Source organism: Onychostoma macrolepis, chromosome 24 (assembly GCF_012432095.1).
Source record: "Onychostoma macrolepis isolate SWU-2019 chromosome 24, ASM1243209v1, whole genome shotgun sequence".
Classification (NCBI taxonomy): Eukaryota; Metazoa; Chordata; class Actinopteri; order Cypriniformes; family Cyprinidae; genus Onychostoma; species Onychostoma macrolepis.
Window position 1 is genome coordinate 6251799 of NC_081178.1, and position 16003 is coordinate 6267801.

The window sequence follows — 16003 nt, forward strand, 5'->3', positions numbered from 1 at the left end:
AGTTATTTTTAAATTTAGTTGAATTCTTAGTCATTTTAATTTTTGTCAATTTTATATATATTTTTATAAAAATATAAAAATATATATAAAAGTTTTTATAAAAATATAAAAATATATTTTGTTTGTATTTATTGTACTTATTTTAGTGATGCCATACCAACATTTCTAATTTTCGTTTAGTTGTTTTTATTTAATATATTTTATTTCAGCTTTATTATTAAATTAACTTTTTTTTTTTTTTTTGTAATAGATTTAACTTTAGTTAATAACATCAACCCGGGATTTTTTTTAAAAGCTGAACATAAATAGCCATTTAAAGGCATGGAAGACAGAGAAATGATGAACCACTGAGAATCACACAGGTGAATAAAAGAGCGGAAAGAAAGAACCATTACATGAAAAAAGACAGCAAGTGAGTGAGAGAGAGACGTGAGGTTGTTAAGTGGGGACTGCCGGTCCACGGGGGGCACAGGGGTAATGAGAGGGAAATCAGAAAGGAGCCTTTAGCACGGCGAGTTCGTCAGGCTGCTGAGTGTCCAACGAGTCAGTACTCAGGAGAAGAGGAAGGACTCTTCATTAGCGATAATGACTCCCCCTGGGCAGCTCACACTACTCCTCTAATGTGCTGACGACAGAAAGGCCCCCAGTGAGGGGCGCATGCTATCACCCACACCTCCCCTGCCAGGTAACCAGCAAAGACCCCTTTCTCCTTTCAATCCACCCCTCTGGATCTATATTACAGTGCATACAGGTCTCCATACGTATATATGTGTGTGTGTGTGTGCATTCGTTTCTATAAATAAATCATACAAAATTACTAGTTAATAAATGTTGATTATCTTATTATTATTATTATTATTATATGATTTGATTTTATACAAATACACATTCTATAGATTATAGATAGATTAGATTATATATGAGATTTATAGATTATATATGAATTATTATATATAGATTTATTATAGTTAAGTAGATTCATCATATTATAAATATTATTAATAATAAATTAACAAAATTATTTTACAATTATAATATATATACATATATAAGTAAAAATAATAAATAGTTCTTTTTATAATAATAATGTTTGTATTACACACACACACACACACATATATAGAGATAGAGTAATAAAATAACATTAGTAATAAAGTATGTGGTCTTCATACAGGCTCCACATCTGACCCAGAAGCCTTAGTGACTCCTCAACAGGTGCTCTAATGAGGCCCCATCAGGCATCCCCACACACACGTCTGGTTTGCTATCCTTGTGGGGACTCTCCATAGGCTTAATGCTTTTTCTACTGTACAGACTGTATATTCTATTGCCCTACACCAACCCTATACACCTAAACCCCTTACAGGAAACTTTCTGCATTTTTAGATTTTCAAAAAACTTAATTCTGTGTGATTTATTAGCTTGTTTACCCGTGGGGACCTCAATTTAGGTCCCCACCGTGACACGAGTCCACATGAGTCTGTGTGTATTCAGGTTTAAGTCCCCACCTGAATAGAAAAACAGGTACACACACACACACACACACACACAGACACACACACACACACACAGACACACACAGACACACACACAGACACAAACAGACACACACAGACACACACACACACACACACAGGCAGCACTATGGGGAAACGAACAGGTTGTTTGTCAGGGAGAGGCAAGAATCACTAGGTCGTGACATCACATCCTGCCTCCGCTGGTGACCATGGAGACGGTAATCGCAAAGGCAGCATGGGAGATCCACAGGAGAAAACCCTTATCATTGGCCCAGTGCGATTTAAAAGCATGACTGTTTGTGTGGGCTTCGGTTTAATGATAAACACAGGTTCCCACGAGAATTCATCCCATCAAACAGAATTAATATGACAGGTTAGAAGTCACAAAAGGACTCGGAATGATCACATGACTATGTTTTCCACCTGATACCTTTGATTTGAGCACGGTCGTGGTTTCTCCACTTCTTCATCTCCTGATTGTGGTCTGTTATATAAGCCCTTGACCTTTTAGGAGTATAATTACTGCCATCCAATGTTCTGCTACAACAACTGTCATGTCACTTCGCCGTTCAAGCTCTCTTTGTTCAGCGCCTGCCTAAATCGGCTAACCCAGTCAGAAACATCAACGTCCTGATGTTGTGTCCCTCGTCATCTGACAGGACAATAAAAGAATGCACGCTTCTTGGAGAGCACAGAGGACCGTGACTCATTTTGAACTGAAAAAAGTTGTTTCTTATGTAATCTAATTGTACTCAGGCGACTCAGAGAAACCCAGAGAGACTGAAAGAGACAATCACTTTGTTGCATTCATGTTACTATGACACAACAGAAAATAGAGTTTGCATGCAACGAAAGCGATCTCAAGATGTCTTGAACCAATTTAACAAACCCTTGTGCTTGTGTTAAGATCAGTGACTCATTGAGACATTTCTAAACCCTTTTCTGAAACCTTCACATATGCATAAACACCAAAATTTAGAGCATACATATGCTAATTTAACCCTCATGCTCTATCAGGGTCTGAGGACCCCATGATAAATTGAATAGCTCAAAACAAAATTCTGACGTATCAGGTTGATACTTACTTAACAACTTTGAGAACTGTATGAGAACTGACTATAAACGTGCTGACAACTTCAAAACACGTCCTCCAAATATTTGGGGTTTCAGAAACCTCCCAAAAAATAAATATGCTTTATTGCAGTGGATTTCACATGGTAAGAATGTTTGATTGGTTTATTTGGATTTCTTGCATTTTTGCAATGTTTTTTTTTTTTTTTTGCTCAAATTGACTTAAAACAGACACAATAGTACTATATTACAGAAAATGTAATATTTTATTAATATTTAGTGTATAATAATAAAGAAAACAAGAAAAAGTATTTATTATTATTATTCATAATTAATAATAATATTATCATTATTAAGAATTCCAGTTTTACCATTTTTATTAAGAAAGAATTTAGAATAATACAACAATAATAACAAAAAAATAATAAATACATAAAATGATATCATTAGTAATAATAATAATAATAATAATTTATTATTGACATTTATTATTATTATTATTATTATTATTATTATTACACAGCATTGAGGTCTCTGGGACCCGTAAATATAATGCAAAGTTAACCCTCATGTTGTATTCAGATTTTGACATTCGTTTGAGGTGAACCAAAAAAAAGGGTTTTCTCAAACTAAACAGACTAATTCATGGTTTCAAAAGCCCAAAGGCACTTGCAGCAGCACCATGTTCGCTCACAAAGAAAAAAAATCAGTGCTGGCCACAGAAACACACATCCACCCACACATACCTGACCAGCTGTTCTTACCAATAGTGAAGCTGAAGCCATCAATGCTGAAAGTGGCACTCCGGCATTTTTTAAATCCTTGTTTTTTGGAGCTGAGCTCTGACATATTCTCCAGTTGACTCGGTCTGTCTGTGAGGGGAGAGAAACTCTGGAAACAGACTCCTCAGGTGGGGAAGCGTGCTCTGAGCGGGGACGTCAAAGATCAGAGAGGATCATTAGTGAAGGAAGTCACAGGGTTGACATATCATGCCGGGAGCTCATCCCATCTGTAAAAATCCCTCTTGAGCTCATCATACAGCCTGTTTCTCTGTTGCCTGCCTGTCTTACACTGTAAAGAGAATAAACACACAGATGGGAGATGTTTCTCTCTCTCGCTCTCTTCCCCTCCCGCTCACACTGTGACCCTTCCCACTGCTAAACTGTGCTTGATTACAGACTCTCTCTCTCTCATTCACTGTCACACTCACTCACCCATTTACCTTGAGCGCTAAGCATATATGAATTCACTGATCTGAGCGAGTGATACGCGCTGATGTTTATTCTTGTACGCTTTCACGTGTGCCTTCTTCAAAACTGTATGGTTAATGTACAGTGTAAAAAGGGCAACCTTTTTACAATGTTTAAACAAAACACTCTGCCAGAAATGCTGGCTGGATAAGATTAAAAGAAGGTTATAGCGGGTTATGGGGTCAAAAATAATTAACAAAAAACATTATACACTCAGATTCCATATAGGACCCATTCTGAACTACAATTTGTTTACAAACTCCACTTAAAGGGAAAGTTCATGCAAAAACCACAACATTTTTTGTCATAGTTTATATTATGAAAAATGTCAGATTAACACTGTGTTGTTTTGGATGTAAACAACGCAACAATTCTTGGAAGCTTTTTGTCTGTTAATAGCTATGTTTACATTCATCTATTTTTATGCAAATTTGGAACACTGCATTAAAAAAAATACTGGAAGGAAATGCAAAGATGCATAAAAGTTCCAAAAATGTGCATAAAAAGCTTAAATGAGCTTAAAATTACCAAATAAATCCTTTGATACGCAACAAAAAGTCACGTGACTTTGTCTCAATAGTCGATGTGACCATTTTTTTTTCTCTTGGAAAGAAATATTCCAAATTTGTGTTAAATATGCAAATAAAGTTAAATATGCAGTTTTGGATGGGAACATAGCTACTGTGTTCCGAAATGAGCCAGAACGCAATTCATAGCGTAACAGAAGTACATTGCATCCTACGCATTGCTACTAGGGGTGCTATTGCAGGCATAAGCGTAAACCGTTGTCTACAGTCAATTCTCACTTTCAGGTTTTCGCTTCAACGACACAGAATTATTTTTACTTTTTAACTTCTTTTTTTTTACCTTTCACTCAGGAATTGCTCAATTTTACAAATAATTACAAAAAATGGCAAGTAACACATCCAATAATCATTGTTTTATTTACGACTTTGAACATTTTTTTTTTTTTTTTACAGTGTACTATCAAGGTGGATCAACAGGTTAGTTTGTAAAATTCTCAGCATATTATATTTGCTGTAGCTAACTGAATAATAACATAATCGGTATTTGAGTGCGACTCTATCGCCCCTTGAATACGGATGTTTGTTTCCTCCTCAGTAAAACAACAACATAAGGTGTACAACAGGATGGTGCATTTAGCATAAGTTGGCCAAGAATTGGCATCTGCACTTACACACCTGAGTATGTTTCTGGTCCACTTAATGCTGAAATAACAGATTTATCTGATCCAATTACACACATTTCTTACTATCTCTTTCAAAACAGCTCTTTTGAACAGGACTTTGAGCTCATTTCAGTGATGCAACCGTTCAATGGTGTTATGTTACAACCCTGTGGCACTTCAATTCATTCACTGATTAGCCCTCGTGATCTGAAAACCGCACGTACATGGCTGAAGCATCAGCCATTCTGTATCTCTAATTAAAGTTTTGAATTACATTATCAAGAGACATTTACATTCATAAACCCTCCTAATATCTGAAGATCTACTGTAGTATTAGCCCTGTAGCTTTTGTTAGTGTAGATCTGATTGGACAATCCTGTTGAGGCATTCTGAACACCTGTTTGGATTTTACTGATGTAAGAACTGGGTGTAACAAAATACTCCTTCAATGCTTTATGATGCATTCTTAAGCATTTTCAAAGCAAACTCGGCAATTAAAACATCAATATTACTATTGATCATTTAGAGATTTAAACAAAACTCCTAAACACAGTATTAAAATTCAGTGCATATCTCGTGCTGCACCATTTGTGCTTCAGGTGTAAATGATACATCAAATTTTGTTGCGTGTTGAGGAGTAGTGTATATGTGGCACTATACTTAAGCAATCTAACTGACCATTTTTATACACTGACATAGGTACCTGAGCCACATTTAGAGACCACCTGAGCTCTTTTGACTTGGGCCAATAAGGAACCACTTAGCAACCACCAAGAACACCTTAGTAACCACATAGCAATGCCTAAGAAACAGCACAACGTTGGCGGCGATAGCCTTGTGAATGTGAGCAGAGTGCCGACATACAGCGCTGTTGTATGTTGTATGTTGTATGTCATTACTGCATTTAAAAAGTAATCAGATTACTAATTACTTTACTTTCAAGTTACTTTCAAGTTTACTTTACTTTTCAAGTTATCAAACCTAAAAAATACACTACAAAGAGAAACTCATAGTTCTTTCATTAATTTCATATTGACTGAAAAAATACATAAGTAGACCTATTATTTGTATACCTTGATTCACTCCCAATATCAACAAAACTTTTTTTTTTTTTTTGTAAAATAAAGAAAACAAGTGCTCTTTCTGCATTCTCAGTCTCCGTGAATATCTTCCTGAAACGAGTCATTAAAATGAACGAAAATGACATGAGAAATACGTAGGCCTATATCTAAAGAAAGCTTGAAGTGTCTATTATTAAACGAAGTCATGTCGAAAACAAATATTCTCTCATAAAAGAATCCGTATGAAACCAACGCGAGGTCCAGTCTTTCCCGTTTGAGCTCACCTAAAATGTGATCATGGCCACGCACATCGCGCGCTATAAGATAATCATCCGCGCGAAACCAATCTTGAGAGGCGCGAACATGTAAACGCTCACGTCACCTCTGTAGAAAGATTCAAGTTCATTTCGGCTACTTTTCGTTTTTGGAAGAAGACGCGCTGTGAAGAATAAGCCTTGAATTGTGATGCCGATGTGGTTTAATCCAGCTGTTGATCTCATTCTGATGAGTCATTTATTTTTTACTTTATTAGTGTTACTGTGACATAAACTTGTATACATTCACTTGTTCAACTTTTCCCAAACTATAATGCCAGACTAAAATATGTCGAGTGCAACATTTTGAAATACATGATAGGCAACATTACATCTAAATGTTGTAGGACTCTCATTTTAGCTCCATTCTCCGGTGATTTATTAAAGGGCACACTGACGGTAAAACATGATTTTTACTTAATTTTTACTGTATTTGTAAATTAAGTAACGTAATTTTATTGACATAAGTAACTGTAATCAAATTACATAAATTTAAAACGTAACTCATTACTTTACTGTGTTACCAGGAAAAGTAATTAGATTACCCAACTCTGGTCATTTTTATACACTGCCATTCAAAAGTCAGTATTTTTTTTTAAAGAATTGAATACTTTTATTTAGCCAGCATGCATTAAACTGAACAAAAGTGACAATAAAAACATTTATATTGTGACAAAATAAATTAATTTCAAATAAATGCTATTCTGTTCATGGGAGACAGGAGAACACTTCGAAATGGGAGTAATGGCTTCTTAAAATTCAGGAATAAATAATATTTAAAAATATATATAAAGATTAAAATAATAATAATTATTATTATTATTATTTTTTAAGTATTTTTGATCAACATCGACATATAGGCACAACCTGGCAAGTTTGGTATCGCTGGACTCGGCAAGGATTCAAGAGTCTAAAAAGGTGACTCCCGTGAAAATAAGTCGACCACACCTAAAGTTATAAGCATGTGAATAATTGATTTTACCACTAGGCGGTGCTGGCTCGAAACTTCTCATGCTCCTTCAGGGCATCGTGCTGATGACCCATACCAAGTTTCATAACGATACATCAATGCGTTCGTAAAATATAGCATTTGACTACAAAATTCAAAATGGCCGACGCCCAAAATGGCTGACATGGGAAAATAGGATATGGTTCAACTCGGCATGATGCACCGAATCTTAAGAGACCAGTTTTGTGATTTTTGGCCAAACCACTGAGAAGTTATCAGCAACAAGAGCCATTTTTCCTGACCACTAGGTGGCACACTGCAGGTAGCATCGTGTCATGCTTTTCATAACACACACCAAGTTTGGTTTCATTACGCCAAACTGTTGCGGAGATATAGCCTCAGATACGTTTTTGCGTGCTTTTCGTAGAATTTGTTTGCACGTTACTCAAGAACGATTTGACTAATCGACTTGAATTCCATGACTTTTTGCCAGCATGGTCTGTAGATGATCTGAGCCAATTTTTGTGAAAATCGAAAGAACCGTCTAGGACGAGTTCGAAAAAGTAGGTTTTACAAACAATTGAAAATATCAAAAAAACTAAACCTTACGATTTTTGAATTTTGGTGTCCATTCGACTCGGCATGAGCCAAGGAATCAGAGGGAAAAATGTTCCTTCTGTGGCTTACAGTTCAAAAGTTATTAGCATAATCATGAGTGAAACTTTGGACAAGTGGTGGCGCTAGAGGGTTTGAGTTAGAGACTTCAAATTTGCTATGGTTAATGTTGAGACTGTCCTCTATCAGTGTGCCAAATTTCACAACTTTCACGCAAGAGGTTCTATGGGCTGCCATAGACACAATGGCGGAATAATAATAATAATAACGCCAACAAAAACAATAGGTGCCTAAGCACCTTCAGTGCTTGGCCCCTAAAAATCCTACCAAGCCCAAACTTTTAAGCATTAGTGTTAACCAAAAAAACTTATACTTATTTATATAAATATATGTGAATAAAAAGTTTGTCATTTTAAAAAAATATATATCACACACACACAAATAATATATATATATATATATATATACACACACACACACATTAAATACACACATATAACAGACTCTAAAAGCTTGCAATCATTTTGAATAGAGATGCTATGTAAATTTACTGCATAATGTTTTCATAATTTCAATCAGTTTTTCATAATAATAACAACTGAAGTAACTAACAGTATTCTGCAGAAACTGCGGTTTCCATGGTAAATTTATTTATTAAATGTTTTTGGGGAATCCTCCAATAAAAATACATGTCTCCGTCCACAGCGTGTTCCCCAACACAACAGGTGAAATAAAAACGTAATAAATAAATTTCTGTTGCCATTCACCTGAAGGCTAGGAGCCAATTTTGGTGTCACTTAGCAACCACAAAAATATGTGTCCTTTAGATTTGAGTCTTATTGCTGTGATCTGTTTTCACTAGGATTCTTTACAGTGTCAGAAAGTGTCAGATCTAAATCAGATGAGTGTGTTTAAGTGAAAATGAATGTTGTCTGGATATATGTTCTCGTAAAGAAGAGGTGAAGGGGTCATTCCTTGTGTGTTGTATTCATATACAGTGGCTGGAGCATAGTGATAATTAAACTGTCATATTAGTTAAATCCTATTGAGTGACCCATTCACACTGTTTTAAAACATATAGCACCTGTTAAATTGCTGTATGGACGTTTATGTGACTCTCCCACATGACTGCAATGTGATCTACCTCACACACACAAGTTGAGTGGACGTTCCCATTCAGCTGTGTTTTTGAGCACCTGTTTTCCAAATCCCCCCTCACCCACCTGCACAGAAAACAGAGACAAAAGTACAGCGTCATTACCCAGAAACACCTGCTGTAAACCTGCTGAGATTAAAATCTGAGAGTGATGATTCTGCATGTGGCTCTCTCTCTTTCTCACAAAGCTCACACACCTTCACCTGATGTGTGTTTACACCCCTGCACTATTTATAGATTTACATGTGTGAAAATTTGCCCACACCTTTAATTCAAAGAGTCACAGTGAGAGTAATAGTTATTTCTGGGTCATTAAAGGTTTAGTTTAACCAAAAATGACAATTCTATCATCATTTACTCACCCTCATGTCATTCCAAGCCTGCAAAACTTTCTTTCTTCAGCAGAACACAAACAAAATCCTTAGTATGTCAACAGTGGCGTGCACAAGGGGGGGGCCAGGGGGGCTCGAGCCCCTGCCCCTTTGAGGTCCGACGGTAAAGTGTCCTTGCGGTCTGGTGCCCCCGGTCTGCGATTTCTGCCGAGGGTAGAGGTGTTCGATATGACGATTTTTGATCGTGGACTATAAAAAATGTCTCCACGATTTGCTTTTTTGAAGAAATATCGTAGTATCGTACTTCAGCGCGCATTCTATCAGCTGCAGTTCTGGCGCCACCGTCTCTATACTGTACAACGCCACATACATTCACATCAGTGTTAACTCAGTGGTAGAGTTACTCTCACGGGACACTGCACTTATTCGCAGTCACCAAAAGTACATTATCTGCATCTGCTTCAAAGACTTACTGGTTAAACGTTTCACTCGAGTGTTGTTCTGACCAGCGCCTTTTCTGAGCACATACACCCAAAGCGCGTGCTCTAAAAAGCCCGTCAAACAGCGCCTGATTACTGAACTAAGTTATGTTTTGTGCTAATACTGTCAAAACACACCAGGTTTATGTATAGACTCAGTTGGTTATGTCTAAAATGAAAGTAAACAGCTGAGAGAAACGCGTGCATGCCTGTATATTAGATGCGTGCAGGTCTTAAAGGGACAGTACTAAACATGCTGCCGACTGTAATTAAAGGAATAGTTCACCCTAAAATTGTAATTCTGTCATTATTTACTCTCACATGTTGTCCCAAACCTGTATTAATTTCTTTCTTGTGCTGAACACAAAAGAAGATATTTTGAAGAATGTGGATAACCAAACAGTTGCTGGTTCACATTGACTTTAACAGTAGGAGAGAAAAAAATACTATGCAAGTCACTGTAGACCAGCAAGTGTTTGGTTTTCCACATTCTTCAAAATAGCATTTATTTTCAGCAGAAGAAACTCGTTCAGGTTTAAAACAACTTTTGAGTGAGTAAATGAAGGTATAAAAATCAAACACTAGCCTATTTTAATTTTGGGGTGAATTATTCCTTTAATGTTAATAAAACACCAAACACAAAGAGAAAAATCACTCTCTACTCTTGACTGAAAAACTTTAATACAGTTGCTTTAATAGGAATCAATCTATATAGTGTTTCATTTTTATATTTGTTAATTCAATTTCTTGAACGCTCCTGCTAAATACACCTATTGTAGACTACCTGAAAATAAAACACTGTTTATTTTATTTGTATATTATGTGTATTTGTAATGTGTATCTCTGCTCTAATTTTTTAATAACAAAGATAAAATAATGACAACGATTTTTATCTTCACCCACTTTGGCCTAAATATCCGCCATACTTTTTAATATTTTGTTACCTTGAAAGGCTTTGTCTTTATAATAGGGAAATTAGTTTGGCTGTACTGCTCAAACAGCTTGCAAAATAGAAAATCCAACATGACAAAGAATTGTGATAATATTGTGAATCGTGATATTTCAAAAAAAAAAATTGTGATATTTTTGCCATATCGCCCACCCCTAGCTGAGGGGGACCAAACCCATACAACCCCAGAACATAGGCAGATCGGGATCGGCGTATTTCCTTCAAAAACAAAAGTAACATTAATCCTCTGTGTCTTCAGCGGCTCAGATGTCGGGCGTAAATGATGACTGCTATATTCATTATTACATCCCAACAACAAAACACCTCAATCGCTTAATCGGAGACATCTTGTCTTCCCCTGCAACGGAGGCGGACAGCTCTCAGCTCACTCAGGGCGGGTCTAAGGTAAGACGGTCTTGTCAATCAACTATCGTGGGAGCGGCATGTGCAGAATTACGTCATTCTGACAGGAATTTCAGAACAGCCTGATTTGAGAAAAAAAAAAAATGGGTGGTTTTTCAGGGTCCATCTTACAAAACCTTAAAAGTCAACTTTTCAAAGTTTGAAAGTTCTGGGGGGAAAAGAAAAAAAAGACCTGATAAAAATTGTTGTCTCATCACATAAGGGCAGACCAAAAATATATTTTAAAACATCAAATTCAAATATATAAAATATTTATATATTGCAAAATTTAAATTGGACTGGAAATCTAGATAGATAGAGTTTTCATTTTTGTACCTTATCTGTGTCAATATCCATTTAACTTCATTTTATGGAGAACACCAGCATGTACATTCTTCAAAATATCTATTTTGGAGATCCACGAAAGAAAGAAAAGGCATAAGGTTATATATGGTGATCTCGAAATTGGATTATAATATTCTAGGCAAATAATCATCGCACACATCACAACTATTTCAAAAGCAGTGGTGTTTTTCTACAGAACTGCTGTATAGTCGGTCCATGGCCAGTCACCAATTCACTCAAACAATGCAACAAGTGAAATAAAAACTCAGGGTCAGCCTACACTGACACTGACAGAACGCCAGAGAGAAAGATATAACCCTCAAGGACGCCGAGAGCAGAACGAAGCAGGTTAACTTCTCTATCTCTGAGTGGGTGTAGCAGGATAAAAGATTGGTTTATCTGATTCTGAAAAGACCATAGTCCACAAAACCCCACCCAGGACTCTCAGCTCACAGGTTTCCATGGCAACCAAATACGGTGCTCACAGGTTTAAAAAGTGCCTTTTTTGTGGTTTCACGACATGCTATGTTCCTGAAACATTCAGCGTATTTACAGCTGTCAGCACTCCAGTCAGAGCTCATGTGGTTGGTTACATTTGTTTGGGAAGGCAATTGTGCTGCAGTCTGGAAGAAACACAAGCAATGAGATCTCAACTGTTTCTCCAAGACAGCAATGAGATTCAGTGGTGAACAAATACAAACTTTTCCTTCAGAAAAAGACTCACGTATCTTCTCTAGAGTGGTGGTTCTCAACTTCCAAGGGAGACTTAAAGGGATAGATTCTTCTGTTGATTACAAAATAAGAAGATATTTTAAAGAATGTTGGTAACCAAACAGTTGACTGTAGACATTGACGTTCATATTATGAAAAAAAAAAATACTATGGACATCAATGGCTACCTGCAGCAACTGTCTGGTTATCAACATTCTTCAAAATATCTTCTTTGTGTTCAGCAGTAGAAAGAAACTCATACATGTTTGGCACAACTTGAGGGGGAGTAAATGATGACAGAATTTTCATTTTTGGTTTAACTGTCCATTTAAAATTATTTAGAAAATATAAAAGTTAAAAATAAAAATTAAATATTAATTTAAAATTAAATTACAAATTGAACATATAATTAAATAATAATTAAAATGTAAAAAAAAAAAAAAAAAATAGGAGAGAAGGAGACTTACAATTATTCAATATATATACAGTATATATATATATATATATATATATATATATATATATATATATATATATATAGATAGATAGATAGATAGATAGATGGATAGTTTTTAAATAAAATATTACACATTTAATTAAAATATTATTAAATTGATAAAATATGTATAACATATGATTTAGGTCTCATACATATTTTTAGCATTTTAATTAAGTTTAATTATTATCTTTAACATCCCCTCAAAGATAAATGCATAAATATTTAAGCTTGTACCATCAGCAACTGTTGTTTTTATTAAACTTCTGGAATAAAAAATAATAATAATTGTGGTTAATAGTTTTACTTGACAGAAACTGCTAGTTTCTCTTAATAAAAAAGAAAAGAAGTTTGAAAAGAAGTATCTTCGTCATACGGCAGAAAGATTTAAGTGAGGGCTTCAAATACTTCCGAGGACAATTGGGGGGCCATGAATCCAAAATTTGGGAACTACTGCTCTAGAGTTCCATGGATCTCAATAACGACTCCAATTGTACTTAGTTCAGAGATCTCAATGTGATTATGAACTCAAACATTTCTCATCATTTTCCCATCATTCTCCTCCAAATGATCAGAGGTGCGTATCGCAAGTTCTATTGTTACCAATAGAGTTCAATGGAATTCACGACTATAGTCAGCTAAAGATGGTTTTGGGAAACGCAAACCTGATAAGTGCCAAGCACATTCACGTTATATTTTTATTGTACTATATGTCAACAACTGGTACCAATCAATTTGTATTTCTCTAAAGGAATTCTTGGAGAAACATCTGATGAAGCTGATACTTAAAGGAAGCACAAGTGAGAAGTCTATAGAGTCTCTGAGCAATAAAATCTCCTCTGGGAGTTCCCAATTCAGACGTCTGAAGACCTTGCGGTTATCACTCCTGGAGTACCGGCTTATCACAGCTGTCTGAACTTTGAACACCTAAATCACCTGTAAGTGCAAAACAAAGGTTACGTGTAAAACAATCCACCATATTCATTTAAGATCACAAAAAGGATCCTGAAGGAGTTTTCTATTGACTCATGAATGTTTAAGGAGGTCCTACACCTTATTCCGAGGTGGAGAGAGAGAATAAGATGCTTTACGCTCCGTCGGTTCCACTCTACGTGTTCGGCTCCGGTTACCTGCTCATCACAGTGAGAGCAGCAAACACTTGTAAGAAACTCTATCGCTCCAACAACAGGCCTGATAAACCAATACACTTGTGTTACAGCTTCTGACACGCTTGGCTGCGCTTGCCGCATCAAATGTCTTGTTCAAGAGTTTGTATGATTGAGCTGCTAAAAGCCTAGTGTTAAGTTCAAGCAGACTATCTAGCTGGTTTAACTGCAGGTAATGAGCAGAGTGCATTGCAGAGGCTGTGATCGGTGGGTCTATGCTGCCCACCTCAGCACTCACAGACACCTCCACATCTCAAATCATGCAGATTTTAATGCTTCATTTAAATATCTTTCATACTTACACATACAATTAATGCTGCCATAATGTCATGTTGGAATAATTATATGTGATGAACGCACATGAACGCCACTACAGTGTCTATTTTTACAGACCTTTTGAACTGGGAATATGTAAATAAGACAATTAATGTCTTTTAATTATGCCATATACTGTAATAGAACTGAAGTTATTAAACATTTGCCTTTTTTTTTGTAAGTTTGCAAGCTATCTGGTTTGATGACTACTAACTGATACTGATTAGACACAATTGCTCTCGTTTTGTCAAAATAGTGGTAAGTAAAAAGAGAAATGAAAGAGAATTGCCCGACACGTTCCATTAATTCTGACCAAAATCACTTGTATGGTGTCACATCATAATTAAACTATTAATAAGAATCAAATCAAAAGCAGTTGCACACATATTACAAAATGCTTACTGTGCACCAGTTAAGAGAAAAACTTTGTTTTACTATCAAATTCTATGTAATAACTAATTCATTTAATTACACCAAATGTTCTCCTCTTCACTTCAAATAACACTCCAAAGCAAAGCATGGATTTATTATGCATTCAAAGCAATAAACATACATTTTCCCAACTTGGGACAGTCATGTGTACTTTTTGTCACACGAACACACTCTCAAGTGGCCAAGACCGCAAGTGTGGGTACTGGGACGGACCTTACACCACTCACACCAGACACAAGTTCAAGTTTCACTGAACTGTGATTTTTCTCTGTCTGCTGCCCTTCACATCACAGCTGTGATTAGTCTCGTGCAAGACGAGAAACTGTCTATATGAAGTTCAAGGAAATTATAGCAAATAGCTCTCTCTAGGTATCAGACCTCTAAACTGGCCTAAGCTAACCTTAAAAATTTAACTTTTAACAGTCATCTGTCAAGCTCTGACACTGATTAGGCGTCTCTGGAGATATGAGTCAGTCAGTCTACCACAGATGTTGAATGTTTGATGTCACGATACAGCAGAAACTGAAAGTGAACATGCAAAGACTGATAACTTGGAGCCAGTGTTGCCAGGGTTATGGCTTTCCTACACAATTGCGTTATTTCAAAAATGCAAAAATTGGGGCTACTTTTATAATGTACCATAGCCACCAACAGGTTTATTTATAGATAAATGTATACTGGTCTTTGGAATGAATATCTTTTAAAGAGTTTGCCATTCATAGATTCATTCCACATTGATGCTTGTGTGTAGATAAAACAGGAGTGAATGTGGAAAGAAGAAGAGAGAAGCAAAGAGAAATAGAGTATGTAGGCTATTAATAATAATGCTGTTGGCTGAGATCAGAAAATATAAGAGGATTTAAATTGTTTCAATATACTGTATGAAGAAAATAAAATGGAGAATTAGGGAAGTGAAAGGATAATACACATTTTGAGGATAAAAATAGCCTTTAGCCAAATCTATCATCTATCTATCTACATATTTAAATTCATATATTTTCAGTAACTTTAGAGGAATAAAATAGATTAAATAATCAAATATGCACATACTACATATAAATTAGTCTAGCTAAAATCATCCACATAAAATGTAATAGGCCTACATAGAATAAATGGGGGTTATTTTAAAGCTCTTTATGGGAATCCTGCAGCTGTAGACAAGGGAACATTTTCATTCCTTTTGGGTGAGTTTTGTTTCAATTTTTTCTCTGAGCTCTGGCAAACCCTGCCTAGTGATTGACTTGACAGAAAATG

The 16003-nt window shown here is 35.9% G+C and overlaps 1 protein-coding gene across 5 annotated transcripts in view; it reads right to left on the bottom strand.

Moving 5' to 3' along the window:
* Positions 1–10209, bottom strand: part of pde1ca (phosphodiesterase 1C, calmodulin-dependent a) — an 86455-nt gene extending 76246 nt beyond the window's left edge. For 3 of the 5 annotated variants that reach the window (XM_058765313.1, XM_058765315.1, XM_058765314.1), the window contains exons 1-3: positions 9485–10208; positions 9111–9189; positions 3353–3659 (exon numbers count right to left, since the gene is read on the bottom strand). In XM_058765313.1, coding sequence (XP_058621296.1) covers positions 3353–3437 — 85 coding nt within the window. In that variant the 5' untranslated portion in view covers positions 3438–3659; positions 9111–9189; positions 9485–10208. Of the gene's footprint in view, positions 1–3352; positions 3660–9110; positions 9190–9484 lie in introns of all 5 variants that reach the window. The other 2 variants (XM_058765310.1, XM_058765312.1) reach the window with 2 other exon arrangements.
* Between the last annotated feature and the right edge of the window lie 5794 nt (positions 10210–16003).